At 42.3% G+C, this 19817-nt stretch overlaps 1 protein-coding gene across 5 annotated transcripts in view; it reads right to left on the bottom strand.

The window, feature by feature from the left end:
* The window catches only part of OGFRL1 (opioid growth factor receptor like 1), an 80086-nt gene that overhangs the window by 60081 nt on the left and 188 nt on the right, over window positions 1–19817 (bottom strand). For 2 of the 5 annotated variants that reach the window (XM_021393181.1, XM_021393184.1), the window contains exon 1: window positions 11873–11948. Coding sequence is in view for 1 of the 5 variants with exons in the window: in XM_021393178.1 (XP_021248853.1) it covers window positions 11873–11983; window positions 19756–19817 (173 nt within the window). In the remaining 4 variants the exon portion in view is untranslated. Of the gene's footprint in view, window positions 1–11872; window positions 11984–19755 lie in introns of those variants that run through there. The other 3 variants (XM_021393178.1, XM_021393183.1, XM_021393182.1) reach the window with 3 other exon arrangements.

Raw genomic sequence — 19817 nt, 5'->3', positions numbered from 1 at the left:
TGAACTCTCAAATGATACTTCTAATATGCTATTTTTAATATAGCCAAATTTTATGCCTTTCAAAAATACCATCCAACACAAGCTGTAAGATGACCCTGAAGATCCTCTTTAGGAATCAAAGAGCACAACTTCATTTTACAGGACAGCAACCTTTAGGACACACATCCTAAAGGTCTGACATTCAGAAGACATTAAAGTCTTCCAAAAAAATAAAGTTATACTCCTTCAGGACACTTTTAGTTAAAGGTCATTCTCTTGGAAACACTGTCCCCACCCTCACTCTCCAGAGCCTTAGTCAATGCTCTATTTCTGCCCTGTCACTCAGGCATGTAAAAACACTTTTGATCAGATGCTTCAGAGGTACAGTGGTGACATATTCTGCCTGACAGAGCAACGCTCAACTCGAAATCCGGAGAAAAAAAACATGACTATTTCAAAAGCATTATCTACAGCACCCATTTTGAAGTTTTTGGCACCATTTCACCCATGCTTGTCTATTACATGTTTTCAGTTTCCCGTTCCTCAGTTTTACCATCTTTGCTGACCAAGACATTCCTTTTTCATGTCTCCCTCTATTCCTTTAACTACTAACACTGCACACTATCTTGCAGTACACCAGCAATCTTGTCTTCTCATTTCCAACACATAAGCTACGTACTAGGACATAGTCATGGTCCAGCTATTCACAAGGCAGATTGGAGAAAAATACAAAGCAACACCCAGAGTTACACAATGTCATTTTCCCCTCCTACATTATAACATTGAGGATCTAAAGTCACCTCGGAAGCAGAACACTTCATTTAGTTCTCTCTCCTGACCTTCAAAAGCACATTCTAACAACTTTTCAACCCATTATCTAGTAGGCACCTACACGGCATTTTTCAAAAACAAAAATAAAGTATGAGTGTATCCTAGTTCTCTGATTTCTAAATACACACGGTTTTTAGCTGCATTCAAGATGAATGTTACCAGCTTGCTTCCTAAGATACACGCATAGTCTGCTACACAATCTATTCCCATCTTCATTATACCTTTCCAGTACTAGTTCATCTGCAAGCTAACAAGAATACCTCTGGTCTCCTCCAGGGAAACCAACAATACCTCCCAGTCCCTCCCACCAGCTACCCAACACCACCCCCCCCCCAAAAAAAAAAAGTAAATAAAAAACAACTAAACAACAGCAAAAACAAAACAAAACAAAACCAACACAAATACCATAAGAGATCATTTAAAATATATATAAAATATAATTTTTCAAATATTTTAATATATAATATGTATAATATACTATATACTATATACTAATATAAATTTATATAATTAATATAATATATATTATATATATATTATATATATATATAAAAATCAATATCTAGCTCTCTCCTCCTCTGGGAAACATTTCACACAATGACAATACTCCACTGACAGTTACAGTTTTACAGCTGTTGAGCAGTTTTTAATCCCAGTGAAACATGGTTTCTACACTTTTTACTATTTCAATTTTTTTCCATCAGGATGTTTGGGTTGCCAAATATCTTGAATTACAACACAGAGTATTTATGACACTATAATCTGCCTGATTTCAAAAGAAATAAAATAAAAAGACAACACAGTAAATGAGTTCAATTTCCTGGAATTTCTCAGTGATCTGCTACAGCTACCTGCTCTGATCCAAACCCTATTTCAGTAGTTCTGACCAAAATACAGGTCAAACTGACAGCCTATAAAGTAACCACGCACTCTACTTACACAGTTAAGCACTGACACAAACTAGTTTCAATCTGTAACCAGGAATACTCAATTTTAGATTAGCACTTTGCAGAGTTTCTCATATTACTCTCCTCTAGCTTCCTGATACAAATTATTTGCGTATTCTAATTTATATCATATTTTAAAAGCCGTGGTGAAGCATCCTCCTAGCTTGCTAATATGGGAAAAATTACATCAACAATCAGTCTGACATGTGGCTTTTCAAGCACATACCTGACAAATCTATCAAGCATTTCTGTCTTTCAGCACTGCTCTGTGACTTCTACCTGGTCATGGAGCACCAGGATTAAAGCTATTTTTTCCTCCTAATAAAATCTTACTTTCCCTCACTGTCCAGCTGTCCTCCCTCCATTCATGTCATTTTCTTACTATTTTTATACATTGCTTTATTATCTGCTCATTTATATTCATGGAATAAATGCTGTCAGCTATCTATTTAGGGATTTCTTGTGGCAGGAGGAAGGAAAAGACAGTATTTTTAATAGCAGTTTCTACTTCTATTCTCAGCCTTTTTTATCTTTGATATTTCCCTTGATTGTGGACTCTTCAGCAACTAGTAAGACTTTTTTGAGCTATTCCAAAGTGCTCCACTTTTTCCTGCTCGCATTTCATCTCTCACCTTGTGGGGTTCAAAGTTTTCTACCTTTTGAATATCCTCCATTAGGAGCAAAAGATCATATTCATCTGACCACATACGGACTTCTAAGCTAAGATACCCACATCTAAGCTAGTTATCCTACAGTGACTTCTGAAGATGAAGAAGAGGAATAAGCATGGCAGCTGGGGACAGTTCACCCCTTTCCTAAATACGTATCTAAAATTAATCATATAAATTGCCACATAGAAGTGCCTCTCCTTCTTCATTAAGGTAAGTCTAAAGCAATCCAGCTCAGAAGTAACTAACTACACCACAGCTGTAGAAAACTCAGCGCTATGAACTCTTTCCACAAGCATTTCTTACCAGCTTTCATGAACAATCAGATCCTCACAGAATATTCAAAGGTTATGATAACACCACAAATACACTGTGGGACAGAGAAATTCTATTTCCTGCATTTTTCACACTAAGTCAACACCACATTTATGTTCAGAATGTTAATTCCCATTTGTTTCTTTGCTTAATTGCTCAGAAAATAAGAAAGCTACCATTATTTGAGGTACTTCACCAATCCACAGATACCTGTATTAATGCAACCTGCCAAATGGCTGCCATATATTCCCAAGGCCAGCACAGAACAGGAGACTATACACCTGCAGTGTCACAGCCCTGGACCTATTATAACAAGGCCTGCAGATACATGCATCCACATCAAATGCATCTGGCGTGTGCCTGGGAAATAATTGGGAACATGCTGCTGTACATGCCTAGCAGCTCTAGGAAAAGCTAAAGAAGGTTTAGCATGGCTTTTCAGGCAGGACTCTGTGCCAGCCTTGCAGGGTCAGTGGAATTACCTGGTAGCCCACAGCTCCAGGCTGTGGGAGCAGGAGGCCTAGCGCTGTGAGCCTTGGACTGGAGCTAGTTTTGAGCTGACATTCGTGCTACCTGCTATACTATACACCTCCCCACTCCTTTCAGCAGAGCTGGCTGGACCTTTGTGATCCATCTTCCTTTCACTGCTTCCCATGCATTATGCGGAAGTTGTAATTACTGGCTGTAGTCTCTTGAAGAACATCACTATTTGTACAAACGACTAAGAACGCTCACAGCAGGTACAATTTCAGAGAGATAGTAAGCACTGTTGCAAATACATCTTATGTAGGTTTTCATCCGTTTCACTGCTGTTTGGGTTAAGCTGTTAAAAACCCCTCCATATGTTTTGAAAACATCTCAGGGTGTTGATGATGAGCATTTATAGCTATAGCATTAATCGCCACTATGAATCTCAGAGTTGTACCAGATAAGCAGAGAGGCTTTAAGACTGTATAGCTTTCAGCAATCAAAATAGAGCAACTCCAAGGTTCATTCCAGCCTTTATACATTAAATTGATGGCACACTAATAAGATCCTTGCTCTAAACGAACATTTGGTCTTAATGTAAATGTACTAGATATTCCACTGCTTGTGTTGAGGAGGTTTTTTTTTTTTTTTTAATTGTCAAGCAAGAGTTTCAGATGAGCGTGTACTCCATGGAATAACGTCATAAATAAGAACAGCTAGGGTGCTTGAAAGTAATTGCATTAAAGAACTCTAGAACACAGGGCTGATTACTCTGCTCTGCTTTCCATTTAGGCAACTGATGGAAAAAGAATTGAGCCATTTGCACAGCTTTCTGTGCCTCTCTACTCCCCTCTTCCCTGATTCATGTCATATTATTTCAAGCTTAGCTGGTGCGTGTGTGCACGCACGCCTGTACACAGACACCTAAATGAAAGAACTGGCAGTAGCAGAAGTGCAGCTATCAACTCAGCAAACTCAACAATGCAATAGGGAAATATTTACCCTCCTCTTAAAGTACAAAGAAGGTGATGAGGGCAAAGGAAAAGAAGTAATATAAAAATGACTGTAAGAAGATATCTAACAACTTGTAGCCTTCAGAAGAGTGCACAAACTCTTCCAAGGCTTTTACTACATTGAAGTAGTTAGAAAAGTGTTGATTGATTAGCTTTTCATTTGTGAAATGAAGCAAAAAAACTTTGAAAAGTTTGAAAAAAGGTCAAAGCAGTAATGGAGAACGGCATTATTGGACAATTCCATGTGGGACTATAGGTTGAGATGGTCTTGAAGACAAAAGAAAGCAGGTTAAGTTGCATCTAATGAATAAACGTGAGTCTGTGAAGAGATGAGTGATGTGGTCAAAGAAAAACAACAAAAGATCTCAGCACAGCTTTCTGTAGAGCTGAGAGTAAATTCTCAGCCCTTACACAACGCAAGAATAAAGAAGGAGCCAAGGACAGGCAAGCCATGAAAGACCAGCTATCAACTGAGGTACACATGGATGCCCAGAAGAGACAGCAAAAAACTCCTGAGCAATATCCTTCACTTCAAATGGTATTCTTGCCTTGCTAGGCAGAAGCCCTGGAACTCATCTGCATTGCTCTGCATCATCAGAGGAGGTATGTATTTAATTAAATGGCATACAAGGAGGTGGAAAAAAATTAAACCTTCAGCAGCAACAAAAGACAAAAGTTACCGAAAACATCTCCAACTTACTGACAAGAAAAAAAAAGTGCCAGTGACAGGAAGGTTGAACTGGGGCAAAAGGCTGGTTATCCATATTAAATCAAGAGAAGAATCGTTAAATAAAAGAACTCACATTTACATCCATAGCTAAAAAGATGCCTCAAGTCATCATCTGGAAAAACACAATGCCACTGCACGTGCCTTCCTTCTCATATCCTTTGTTCATTTATTTGTTTCAAAACAACTGTTTGAAGCTTTTGGGGAAAAAAAAGAATGGTCTGCATAAAGTTTTATTGTATATCAGTACCAAAAAAAGGAGTGATTTCATGCATCTTGGTCAATAAATTATTACTTACAGGAAAAAAAAGTTATATACTCAATTGAACTTATAAGTAATCCTTTCCAATTCAGATTTCTTACAGACTGACAGGATGAGTTAATTTTGTCTTGCTCTATCTTTAAACAAAAGAAACACATTGAGCACAAATCTATTAGGTCTATTCCACTTATCAGTAATAAAGAAAACTCCCTTCGAAGAGAGGTTATTAAACACTCACTTTTCAAGCAAAGAGTTAAAGCACACATTTGAACAATTTATGGTTTCGAATGTGGCTTGAGTAGGAACAGCAGCTCAGTACTGAAAGCTTTCCATTCATATCATCAGCTGTATTCTCTTCGTAACAAGTACATATGTAGGCAGATGGATTGTGCCTTTTCCAACAGCTGTCCCATCATTCTCAAGATGATTTCCATAAGCAGTATGTATGGATAAGTGGCTTTTTTTTTTTAAAAAAAAAAAAAACTTTTCCATCTTCACTCCTTTCTCAACAGCAGATAGGACTTCTCCAGAAACACTCAGAGAAGAGCTGCTCTTTGCTTTTAAACAAATTCAGACGACAAAGTAGCTTTTTTAAAGAATGCATCTTTTAAATCAACAAGGCGGTGAAGTGGACTCGAATGCCCCTATCCTGAAAGCAAGTCCCTTCCAAGTGAGATAGTAACCTCAACCAGTACAGGGCATGGCTTAATGAACAGCACAGAGGGTAAAATAAAACCAGCAGCCTGCTTCCTCCGCAGACAGAAAATAAGGACCACCACTCTAACACTATTCTGAAGCTTAATCCTAGCAGGTTTTAAGAGGTGGCTGGCAGAAGGCAACTTGTCTGAAGCTGTTTTTCTGGAAGAAAACTCCTCATGTGCATGCAACGAGATTAGAGGCTGAAGAAATCAGTCCCAGTGTACTACATTTCCCCAAGAGGAAACACACTGAGCTTTGAGACAATACGTAATTCAGGAAGACGAGTAATAGAATGGGTATTGAAAGAATTTCCTGCCAAAGTACAAATACTATCAATATGTAAATCTTCAAAGTAGGTATGAAATGCTTTTGATATTAAATACCCTGCCTATGCAAGTTTTCTCCTCTTGCTCAACCCCTTCTTCAAATATACAGAAGAGCTTTCCAGATGACGAGACTGTTAAGAATGCTCTGCTTAGATAGTGTTTCACAAGTGTGTCCAACTTCCATGAATTTCATTACAAGGTCACTTAGGAAATTCTCTGGGTTAGCAGAAAAGCTAGATTTAAACCCAGAAATGTTGCAAAAGCACACACCTAAAAACTTGGCATTCGTTCATCTCTCTATCTCAATTATTGCTCTGCTTCGTCAGCAGTAACACCCATCCCCATCACTTAGATATAACCTGACTGTTGTCAGTAATTCCCATTTCTCCTTTGTCATTGATATCATGAAATTTCAGTGAAACCCTTGAAAATTTACCCCTTGATCCTGTTTCCTCCACAGTAATGGTCCCAAGTCACGTTTGTGACGACACTCACAGAAGATTCTCGTTACTTTTACAACAGACGTAATCCCCATTTCTGACCCCTGATCTCAGTATGTTAAGACAGCAATACCTGTAAGTCAAATATCAATTTACGAGACTCTTCTTCCGCTGAGTTCACTACAAGTTTTCCTTAGCTTTGCAAGAAAAGGCTTCTGGAAACCTTTGCCCATTTAACCTGCTCCCTCTGCTTTTTTTTTTTTGTAAAAAAAAAAAAATAGCCAACCAAAAAACACCACTTCATCTGTGTCTGTCCTAACTGCAGTCCCATATACCATTCTACCAAACTTCTCTTCTTTCAGGATATATATAGCTAGAAAAATAACTGGCTAAGAAGCTATCACTTCCGCCTTCCTCTATTTCCAATCAGAAAACAACTCCCTACCACCTACACACAGACAGCCACTCTGTATCATCGTGACATAAGCTGCTCCCTTTATTCCCCTGGTTTTCCGCTTTTCTCATTTCTCCTCTTTCTGCATTATCTAGTTTCCACTTTCATAACTGGTCTTGAATTAGACTGTGATCCCTTGTCAGTATGGCAAAGCATACAAGACGATGTTCAGTACTAAACCTAGCAGGAGCCATCAAGCACTACTGAAATGCCCTAAGTTCAGGTTCTATTACAAGTCCACAAAACTCCACTAAAAGCGGTATGCAAAGCATGGATGAATTAAATTCCCTCTAACAGAGTATGTTTTCTCAACCCTCTACATACAGCTTTAAGTAGACATGTCAATAATGCTTTATGAGAGCCTTGAGGGGACAGTAGTTCATTTAAAAAACAAAATCAGGATGTTCAGATAGTCTTAGGTTATCTGCATCTTATATGAAATTTAAGGGACGTGTTAAAGTACACATTATGAGCCCCTGTATTTTTGTACATACACATATTTGAAAAAGAAGGATACCGAGAACAATAAAAAACAAGTTGGCAACAAAGCTCTCTTTACCAAAGGTGTAGACATTTAACACGCATACCAACAAGATGCCTATCTTCTTTCAAAAGTGAACACACAAGTGCCTTCAGTGTCAGTTTGACACAGTTATGTGCTACAGTCTCGTTGCTCTTTTTCTGATATGACAGCAGTCATTGTTAGACCAAAGGCAGGCGTGTACCATCCCAATCCCATAAGCTGTTCTCTCCAGCTAGAATTCTGGGGTCAAATTTAACTACCGGAGTCCACCCACACACAAAATTAGTTGGCAGGACTGGAGTCTTCAAATCATCTAAATTGACTTCTAGAAACGTCTGAACCAGCCTTCAGCACCTCCTACTCTTTTGCGAGGGGGAAGAGGGAAGGTGAATGAATGGGAAAGGGAGAAAGGGGGGAACCGCTAGGCCACACATGACTGAGACACTGTGATACATGTCAGACATGACTCCAATCAAATAAAGCTTCCCTGTCTTCCTCACCGTTTTGCAGGGTGGCCTCTACCAGCAAAAAATATTTTTTGTCATTTTTTCCAATGTCACTGAAATTGGTGTATTTATTTCCAGTTTGGAAAAGCCCCTGTAAGTGATTGTTTCCTACAAGGCTTCAGATTTCAAATTCTAAATGAACTATTACAGAGATGCTGCATGTGCGTACTAATCTTGTAATCTTGTAACTTCAGCAGAGCCTAGAAACCAAGCCAAATAACATGTACAGTCAAGCAAGCTGCATGGCAACTTGCTTCTGGAGACTCAATTGAAAGTTTGTAGTTAAAAATATAGCCTAATTTATTTCTTTTTTTACTTTCTATTCAGTTTTTTTTTTTTTAAACTTTTCACAGCTCCTACAAGAAACTGGATGGCTTCTAGATAGTCACAGGCATCACTTGTAGTATGTAGAAAGGTTTGGCCTAAACTCGTATGTCTATGATAAACCAAATAGAATAGAAGTTTTAAACAGACAACTATGCTTTAGGTGTCAAACATTTCTTGACGTCTGTGGCAGTTGGCAGCTGCAAACATCCGACTGAAAGCCCCATCTGCTGCTTCACAGCTTCCAGTCGAGGATGTTTACAGTCGCTCACTGTCAACAGCAATACACATTCCTCAGCTGTTTACTTTACATTATGAACGTGCAGAGGCCTCCAAGCAGGTTAGTTAAGACTGCTACAACTTTTGTTGCTGTGCTGTTACATGCAGAGGTGCACGGGGCAGTTTTTATAAGTACTTACTAACAAAATAAAGGAAGCCTGACTTCCAGAGAAACATTTTCAAACAGCCAGGCGTATTTACTGCTCATGGGTTACATTTAAAGAATTATGTTGCCTATTTTACATCTGGTAAGAATTAAAAAAGACATATGAAATAAAGCAACTTGTTTCCATTGTTGCATTCGTTTTGTTCCCTGAGACACTAGAGCAACCCTATCATGCTTCTTGCAGAAACTGCATGACTACACCACAGAGTAAGTTAACTAATCAGTGAAAAGACTAAAGATAGCAGACAGCACTAAAATAGCATCAAACCCACTCTAGGAACTTTTCACTACAGTGCTTGGGATGGCTTTCTCTCCTGAGGAAAAGTGGATGCGAGGGAATTATGAGATACTAGAAGTTAATTTATGCAACGTTTGCTTCCAAATAAAATTGTAGAAGAAAAAAAAAGCAACCCAGAGGGGATTGTGGGGAAGAAGGAAGAAGCTCTCCAAAGGCTTCAATAAAGTTCAAACACGTTTGAAAAATTCTACAAATCATCTGAGGTAACCAGTTGCTGCCACATTTCACATAGTTCACAGAATGGCATCTCTTACCGAACGAAAAAGCCAAAAGGACTTGGCACAATAATGCTCCGGTTGTACAGCTCTGCCGTTTGTTTTTCATCCTGTCTCCAGTTCCCTTATTAAGTTAATGATGGGTAAAATTAAAGATTAATCACTCAACTATTTTTCTGAAGTCATATGAAACCACAGCATGCGAGCAGAGCGATTATATCGCTCTAATTAGAAGGTGTTTTTCCTTGAAACTTTCTTGCCCCCAAATGAAATAACTGCACTGTAAACCTAGCAGGTTATGAAAAGACCACAGTCGTTTGCGACGCAGAAGCCTGTGGCGTATTTACTCAAACTGATAAGTGTGAAGGATGTCTATAAATCACTCTCAAAACTCAGGGTTGTATTTTCTATTCCTAGGGTAAGAAAATTAATCCTTTAGGCAGCAGGTGAAAACAAGCAGAATTATGTTGGGGCCTTTCCCTTTATTCAATACAAACGTTGAGCTATTAAAGCTTCCCAGGGAACCACATTTTCTCAATGGATTGAGTCACTAAGGAAACAAAGCAAACTTTATCAGTGCTCCACAACTCTACATTCCAGGAATTCTTAGCACTTGGCATCCATATACCACTCCAGAGGCACGAGATCGACTCTCCCTCTGCCTTGCAGAGCTACCAAGAAAAGCTTGGAAATTCTCAGTGAGGTGCCCGGCTTCACAAAGTTGCCGGGGTGAGGAGGTACTCACTGCCCTGTGGGAGGTCTCCCAAAGGGCACAAGGGAAAGAAAGTGTATTTCCTATAATGGCACGTCTGAAAAAAAAGAAGAAAAAAATAGTTCCTACTCTGGCAAGTTCGATCTTGTTTGTCACAAGCCAGTTCAGAAATACATGAAGTCACCTTGCAAGACAATCTACATTGCCTGCAAAAGCAAACAAAAAAAGTTCCTGGATTCAAATCAGCAATTGCAGAATGAAAATATTTGAGTTTAATTACACCTGGTCGTAAAACAGAGATTAGCCTCTCATTTGTAAATGTACTGATCTAATATCTACAACTTAAAAGGGGAGGGGAACAGAGATACTACCAAATCCTACTACTTTGAATGAACTAGATGAAGGACGTTATGTCAGCAACAACGTGCAATGCCACTCCATGTATGGATTCCTTTCAGCTTTTAAAAGACATCAAACAGATTATATCTGCATGAAAGTCAAGCCAAGGTCAATCTAAAACTGAGAGGCATTTTACCACACAGTATGGACTGTTAGGCAAGAGAATGCTATCAGCTATCTCTACTGCACTATTTAATTCATACTTTTCTTGCATGTTAAGGATATATGAATATTCTTTCAAAAGTGTTTAAATTGAAAGCGTCCAAGACTCAAACATCAATTAGCAGGATTCAGTAACTACTGATTTTTATAAAGCTTTCAACAAATAGATGTTTTAAAAGAACAACAACAACAAAAAACCCAACAAAACAAGGAAAGGAACATTGTAATAGGCAGGGACACTTCTCAACATCTTTACACTTCATGTCATAGAAGCAGAAAGATGCAGACTGGTGGACCCTAAGCATTCTTCAGCTAAAACAAAAAATCCAGCTGTTTTTCCCCAGCTCTCCTGAAATTTTCATGCAAGATTAAATGAATTATTGGTGAAAAAGGTGACAAAAGAAAATCCAAACAACAACAACAAAATTGCAACTGAAACAAGACTTTCCAAGTGCTGCTGGGATTCAAGTTTAAAAGTAGTGCCTCTTTTCCATCGCCTTCCATGCAGATGAAGCGATTTGCAAATTCAGACAGGTAAATTAGTTTTTAATCCTATTTGAATAAACACTGAAATACCAACAGACAAAAATGCAAATACAAAGAAATCCAGATAAAACTTGAAAATAACTTCAGTCGCAAACAATTGTTTTCTTAGTTTGCTTCATAATAAACATTTTCAAAATCTGCCTGTCAAAAACCTTATTTAAGATCTTCATTAAATACGGAAAAAAATCATTCCTTCTCTTCCTGTCTCTGGCAAGACAGGAAGATTAAGCACTCATTACTTATATGAACTCAAGTTCACAGCTGTTAGATACAGCATGAGTATCTCCAACTGTTGCTGATGAATCTACTTCTTCCAACTGCATTTGAGCTCACTGTGAAATGCCAAGAGAAGCTCCCCCTGCACTCAGCAATGAGAAAGCAGCAGTTGCAGACAAGCAGCCAAAATGAGATGCAGAACATTCAAACATTTGGAAAAGAGATGTCAAAACTAGAGTTTGGTAGAAGCATGAACATCACATAGTGTATCTTCTTGGACCTCATCGATACCAACTTTTAATCCAGCACACCTAGGTGAACAATCACGACTGTGCATTACACGTCTTGGAACAAGTACCTCAGCAGAAACAAGGCTGGAGAAAGAACAAGAACTTACTTCCTGGACAGCAGCTGATCCTGCTTCTGTTCCCCTTAATGTAGGATACACGCATCCAGTCAGAACTGCATTCTCCAGGCACAGAAAATTGCTCCTCAAGTTTCCAGGAATCTGCATCACACATATTAACACACGTTATTGTAATTCCAGAAGTTCAGATCACAGAATTCTCATTATGAAGACTGTCTGCAAGAAGTTAGTTAGATAGCTTTTCACAATTATTAAAACCGTGTCATTTTTTGGTATAGTCATTTAAAACCCAAATGTGCTCAAAGTGACACATTACCTTTGATCACAGCTCTCTCTCAATTAGAGGAGGTAAAGATTAACTGCCTAGGTAGTATAAGCATGCAGAAACTATACTGAAGAAGTTAACTTTCTCACCAGAGAGAGGCATAATAAACTTCCCTTTTTATTTTATTTGGGTTTTTACATAACCCAAACCAACCACAATAAACCTGCAACTGAGCATCACTTCAGAAAACCAAAATTCCCCAGATTCCTTCTAGTTAAGTCTTCAAAACAGAGAAGTAATTAATTCACATGTTCATTTCTGGAGGAAAAGGGATGTACAGAACCCCTTTGCAGATGGGTGGATGAACACACAGGACAGAATCAGACTATTAAGACAATAACAAAGAAAGAGAGAAAGAGATTCAGAAGAGAAGAGCGTGAAAAGAATACAATAACGGGAACTAAAATAACCCAGTCTGTAGAAGGAAAAAGATACGCACTCAACAGTTCTGAAAATCTCAGTTAGGAGTGTATAACAAACATGAAAGAAATACAGTAAGTAGAGCTTATTAACAGAAATACACGTATAATCAAAATACAGCATTTGTCAATTTGTACTCCTTACGCCTTTTGAAGGTGCTCCAAACAGTTTTTTTTATGTGGCCACATCAAAGGAATATGCTTTCAATAAAGGTATTTCTTCTGACAATCAGCTCCAGCAAGGAGTAAAGACTAAGTTCAGATATCAGCAACGTGTATACTCTGCTATGAAATCAGAAACTGTATACAGTTGTTGAATTCAGGGTCTCGAGGGCATTTCGGCACAACCCTTAAGTCTTAAAGTGCCAGTGGATGGAAGGGAAGATGAAATACACTCACCATTCCCTTGACACCACCTGGCAGAAGTGAATTACACCCAGGTGGCTAAGGGCATTAAACCACATGATCACATGTCAGCAGAGACACGTGCAAGTCATGGGGCCACCAGAGAGCAGGGGACCAGCTGAGGTCATGCTATGTTTGCTCCTCCATACCAGTTTCCACAGTAGCACACTCTAGGTAGTGGTTTTCTATTTCAGAGGAATGCAGTGTAGATAAATAGAAAGGTTGTGTATTTGAGTAAGAATAAAGAGCATATAGTAGACAAGAAAACAGCCGCCACTGACAATGACATCTTCCCATGAATATCTGGGAGGAGCATTTCCCAATAGCCCCTAACACAACATTTCCCAAGGTCAGCAAGAACCATATACTGAGATTTAACAGGTTAGCTGTAACACAACACATCAGACCTCACTGTCTATACTCAAACAAAAGGCAAGATGACCACACAAGGGATACTGTGCTGAAGGCAAAGTCCTTCTGCAGAAGCAACATGCCTCCAGCACAGGGGACACCCTGCAGGAAGAGGGGGGCCACGTCAGAGAACATCATCTTTGGGGTTCCTCATCAGGAATCTGATGAGGTTTAACAAGAGCAAGTGTAGAGTCTTGCACCCAGGAAGGAATAATCGCATGCACCAGTACAGGTTGGGGGATGACCTGCTGGAGAGAAGCTCTGCAGAGAAGGACCTGAAGGTCCTGGTGGACAACAGGTTGGCCATGAGCCAGCAGCGTGGCCTGGAGTCCAAGAAGGCCAGTCATATCCTGGGATACATTAAAAAGAACGTGGCCAGCAGGTCAAGGGAGGTGATCCTCCCTAACTACTTTACCCTGTTGAGGTCACATTTAGAGCACTGTGTCCAGTTCTGAGATCCCCAGTTCAAAAAAGACAAGGATCTCCTAGAAGGAGTCTAGCCAAGGGCCACGAAGATGATAAAGGGCCTGGAACATCACCCATATGAGGAAAGGCTGAATAACCTGAGTTAGTTCAGCCTGGGGAAAAGAAGACTGAGGGGGGATCTGAGTAATGTCTATAAATATCTAAAGGGAGGTGGGAGGCAAATGGATGAGGCCAGGCTCTTCTTGGTGGTGTGTAGTGATAGGACAAGGAGCAATGGCCTGAAACCTGAACATAAGAAGTTCCATACTAACATGCGGAAGAACTTTACAGTAAAGTGACGGAGCACTGGAACAGGTTGCTCAAAGAGGTTGTGGAGTCTCCTTCTGTGGAGATATTCAAGACCCGTCTGGACACCTACCTGTGTGACCTACTGTAGGGTACCTGCTTTAGCAGAGGGTTGGACTCAATGATCTCTTGAGGTCCCTTCCAACCCCTGTGATTCTGTGATTGTGCTGACCACAATAATTTTCAAACAAACCTCACCCTAGTATCCCACAAGAACTGCTAAGACACTTTCATCCTGTGATTTGGAAACAGTCTCCCAACTCATGCTTCTCACATCCCTCATTTAGGAAACGTAGTTTTGAAAAAATGCAGGAACTTAGCTCTGACTCTTGTGGTGGCCCAGTGACCCGTATGTCACACGCAGCACGTTTACCCTCATATTTCTGGTTCCTTGGGCAGGAATTGGTTCTGCTTGCCCTCAGCCAGGGTCAAAGTACTAATTTGGACAAGATGGAAGGGGAAGGAAGCTTCCCTTGCAGAAACAGGGAAGGGCATTTTTCTGGTCCTATCGCTACCGCTCTCCTACAGAGCTCAAATGCAGTTAGGACATTAGGACTACCAAAATGATTAGCACAATTGTAAAGTTTGCTTTTCATCTCCAGTATATCATCTTGAATACAGTCTCTGATCAGGGTGCTATTTTTACTCCATGTTCAACAGAGAGAACTGCAAAGCTCCACGCTCTGCAGAACAGTCTGCCACGCTTCAGCTTACACTTACAACTGTGCAATGTCTGTCCTGAAGGCACCTGAACACTGTGTGCAAGAGGACTTCTGGATACTACGTTAAGCAATGCTTCCTCTAAAAATGTGCAGAAAGCAACCCTGTTAGCAACATCGTGTGCTACAGTAATTTAGAAAATGCTTGTTTATTCATAGCACTATGCAAGTAAAATACAAAAAAAATAACATTTAAGGAACAAAACTAGAGCTCATGTGCAGCGCATGCATTAAGCTTTGCACACTATAGACCAGGAGCAATACACCTACTGAAATCCAGCCCTTCATTTATTTCCAGCAGCCTCCCCTCTCCCTGCCTGTGACCAGGCTTACAGCACGAGGCCAAGCATCACCTTCAAGGCAGCAAAATGCTTGCTGTTCCCACAGTAGTTAAGTACTCCAACTTATTGGGAAAAACACTGACATCACACTGACAGGGTCACGAACCTGAAACTGTTAATGTTATACTTTCAGATTTCTCTTAACTTCAGTGTGAAAAGTTATTTTCTCCCAGCTTTGCAAAAGCAAAAGGTCAAGCAGCCTGACGCACACTGACGAAATCATCCACCAAGCTAAAAAGACATGCAGTTCAGCCTTAGGAAGAGATGAGAGTGCATTAACTGACCACTTAAGGCAGTGAATGGAGCTTACCAACATAAATGTCCGTGCTAAGCCCCTGTGACCAACCTGCAGAGGAGTACACTGCACAGAAACCAGCAGTGCCATGCCCAAGGGCACACACACTAAAAGTTGCATGGGAGGGAGAAGCAGAGCCAGCCCCAGCTTGATGCAGCCACAACAGAGCTGTTGGGAGTAAGAGATGGACACACTGAGAAGAGACCCCTGTCGGTTTCAGGCTGAGGGTGAATCCCCCTCAAAAACAAAACAAAACAAGAAAAGAAACAGTGAAAATCACAAATTGCGATTCTAAATGTTATCCCTGCACAGTCTCCTACAGATGCAAACAAGGGGTTTAAATGCATCTTGCTTTTGATCATCAGAAATAATTGCCCAGATGTTATAGAAAAGGGGCTAGGAGGCCAGCTACAAAAAGGTCTCTTAACCAACATTTTTCTGATGTTTATTAGCACAGAAAGTCCCTGATGAATAAATATAGCTTTGCAGTCAGCTAAAAATTAGAGCTATTAGAATGTATCTTGACAGCTCCAAGAAAAGGGCTGCCACGGAGACACAGGGAAAGTTTATAATCAACTTCCCACAAAAGCTTTAATTTAGCATGTGTGTCACTGAAGAGAAACACTGAGGCAAGAACAGACTTTTTTTTTTTCCCCTCAAATGTATTAAAAACTAATCCCCTCAGGATTATGTCAGGCATGTCACATTAGGAGGGCTTGGGCTCACCTTGACCAGCAGGTACGTTAAAATGCAACTATACTCATCTATGGCAGCACTCCATCTTGTGCAGTGTTACAGGGGAAAGGTATCTGTTGGGCTAACACCGATCAAGGCCACACAACTGCTCTGTTTCACTCAACAGGAAGCAATACAGGCAAAAACAGCCTTAGAGAATAATGCAAAACCTCATTTTCTGCACACCTGAAATTAGAAGAGAACAGGGAGCTTTTCTTTGCTCATAACCTTCACAAAATGTAGGTGGCAGGAGAGGTTCTGTTATAAAAAGTACATTTCTGCACTACAAGTGCTTGGTGTAAAGGCATCACATGCAGATCACTGGACAAATGAGCAGGAGCTGAGAATGAGCTTTCCCGGTTTCTGTTAATTTATGGCCCAATGTTACATTCCTTTCATGCAATGCCATAATCTTCAGTGAATGACTTATCCTTCTCAGAGTAATCTAGGAATGCAGATAAAAGGAACATCAACCTTGCCTTCATGAGACTCTCTCTCTTAACCCTCAGGGGTTTAGGTGCCTGATAGAGTTTTAGATAGGAATAGAACTCCAAGCATGCCTGCTTGGCTGCAGTGCCTACAGCTCGCAGAGCACACAGCCTGCTGCCCAGGGTGCGTGTGCCAACAGAACTGCCCAAATCACCAACCTGTGTCCAAAGCTCTGTGCAGTTCTCAGCATCCCTACTGTCACTCCCCAGCTGCTGAAATTAAGAAGTGCTATGAGGCACAACTTTTAGATCTATTCCTAATCCTGACAATACAATCAGGAGTTTGGGAAGGGGCTGGCTATACCAAAAGCCTTTTAGTGCAACATAAACATGAAGACAGGAAGCATCCACATTCACATCTCCTCAGCTCTACCTCAGGCCTCACACCACAGCTGAAGACATCCCCACTGTGGGGACCCCACACTTGACCCTGCAACGTCAGTAGGTGAGGTTTGGCCCAGGGCTCCTGCCCCCAGAGAGCACCGCGTCCAAAACTCTGCCCCAAATCAGCCACTGCAGAAGGATCCTCAGGTACAGGCTTCTGGCTCATCTGTCAAAGACCTGTTTGCTTGGGGATGGGGAGAAGCAATGAAAGGTGACTGCTCAGGCACCTAACTGCAGGACAGAGCTTGCAGCTGCAAACGGGAACAGCTGAACACCTTTGTCCAGTTAGCAAAAAGGCCTAAGGTTCTAGAGAGGCCAACCCGCAGGCCAGACTTCTCACATCTCCTGCTGGCCACTCCAGGCCCTCTGCCCATAGCTGTCCCTGGTCACTGCCTTTCAGCTTCCCCCACAGAAGGTGCAGGTGTCTGCTATGGGCTTGCAGGCACCAGGGCAGCTGCCAGCCAGGCAACTGCACATACGAGCTCTCGCACTGCCCCAGGTTCCTCACCTTCTCCCATCAGCCACAAACAGAGCACAGACATGTGGCTGAAGTATTCACTTTTACTCTGCTTTCTAAAGATTCAGTACAACTAATCACATGCAATGCTTGCATCTATTGTACTTAAGCAAACAGCACTCGACCACAAGAGCAGCTCTCTCCATATTCACAGCACACGTTGCTGCTGGGAGCAGCACCTGGAGCAGGTCCCAGGCCCACAAAACACGCAGCACTAGGAAAGCTGCAGGGCAGTGCAGGCATCACCTCTACTACAGAGCTGGCCACGGGGTCCCAGGTACAGCAGTATGAGGAATGGCTGAGGGAACTGCAGCAGGAGCACCTTCAGAGCTAGGGCTTTATAAGAGCACAGAATGGCTTAGTTGGGAAGGGACCCTAAAGCCCATCTAGTTCCAAACCCTGCTGTGGGCAGGGCTGCCCCCCACCAGATCAGGCTGCCCAGGGCCCCATCCAGCCCAGCCCTGAAGTGCCTCCAGGGATGAGGCAAAAGCTATTAATCAGTTTTAAGTGTAACAGCAAAGAGCTAACAATCTGTTAGGAAGCACAGATATTACATTACATTTAACTTCTAGTGTTTCTCCCACCTTCCACGAAAAAGAGACTTATAAATACAACATATGGCACAAGAGGTCTCAAGCCATGAAAGGCACCACCAGTGGCACCAGCCTCGCTGGGAAACGCACCCTTCAGAAAGTAAACAGAGCAAACCGACATCTACTCAGACCTCTCAGCCATAACGCTTCAATTTTTGGTACGCTTCAATTCAGCTCAGAACAAAGCTAGGGACAACAGCCATGACGCAGGCAGCACGCGTCTTATGCCGCTCGCTTACTTTTGGAGTTTTTTGTTTTGTTTTTGGGGGGTGGTTATACCTCACAATAACCTCTTCTGACTCAGGCTTCTACATCCAAACAGCCGGAGTGCAGAAGGGCTTTGGAGAAAGATGCACACACAAAAGAAAAAAAGAAAAAGAAAAAAGAAGAGGGAACCACTGTGCTTTGATTCGCAGTGGACAGAAAAGTAACCTTCAAGGTTACCTTGCCCTGTTTGAGGCCTCAGGAAGGAGAAAAACACAGCTTCAGTAATGGAATTTCTCCCTAACCCCAGGTCCCACCCTACACAACAGCTAAGGACAGGAAAGCGTTTGATTCAGAGCTCCACAAGTAGCACCCAGCCGGAGGCACAGCAACACTTGCTGATTTTCGGGAGAAGAAAAGAACTTCTTGCTCAATAAGTACCAATTATGCCGCAGAATTTATATGCCGAGCACGGCCGAGCGCGAGAACACCGGATCAGTCAACCATAGCGCCGGCGCTTTGAGTATGATTAACAGAATGAACTTCCAAAGGTCAATTAAATGTCAACACGTTTTAAAGAGATATTCTTCTTCGGTGTGGTCAGCGGTACCCGCCAGAACCGGCGCCGCTTCAAGCCCGGCACGGGCACAGATGACAACGAACCGCCCCGAGGCGGAGAGCAGCGGCCGCCCGCTCGGCTCAGCTGTCCTTCAGCTCCGCCCGCCCGAGCGCGGAGGCGCCGCTCGCCCTCCGCCCCGCGCAGCCCAGCCCCGGCAGCGGGAGCGCTCTGAAGGAGCGCTTCCCTACCGAAGAACGCGGAGGGGCTTTGATCCGCGCGGCGCTGCCCGGATGTACATCCCGGCGGGGGAGGCGGGATTTCCAACCTCCGGCAGAATTAATTCCGAGCGCGTTAATCACGGGTCGGCAGCAAGAACTCCGCGCTGCGAGCCGGCCCCGAGGCACGCAGCGGGGACGGCGCATCCCCACGCAGGCCCGTCCCATCGTTATTCCTCCGAAATAATAATAAAGAAAAGTTTGCGTTTCAGCACGAGCCCGGGGCTTCCAGCCCTGCTGAGGCCCCGCAGCCGCTCGCACAGCCCAGAGCCGGGCGGCCCCGAGGCTGCAGCCCGCATGACAGCCGCACTCGCCGCGCAAAATTTCAAGTTTCGGGAAGAAGAAAAAAAAGTAATAGTAAAAGAATCAAAGTCGTCCCGCTCCTCGGCACCCCTCCGCGCGGCGCCCCGCTGCCCCCGCCCGCCCGGTCCCGGCCGCACACGCAACCCCACGCTCGCTGCCCGCCGCTCACCTGGGCTGAGACCAACTTTGGCACTCTGGGCAAAACTTGCGGCACGCAGCTCCCCGCTCCCG

Source organism: Numida meleagris, chromosome 3 (assembly GCF_002078875.1).
Source record: "Numida meleagris isolate 19003 breed g44 Domestic line chromosome 3, NumMel1.0, whole genome shotgun sequence".
Classification (NCBI taxonomy): Eukaryota; Metazoa; Chordata; class Aves; order Galliformes; family Numididae; genus Numida; species Numida meleagris.
The sequence above is the reverse complement of the archived record's forward strand: the minus strand, read 5'-3'. Positions and strand labels throughout refer to the sequence as shown.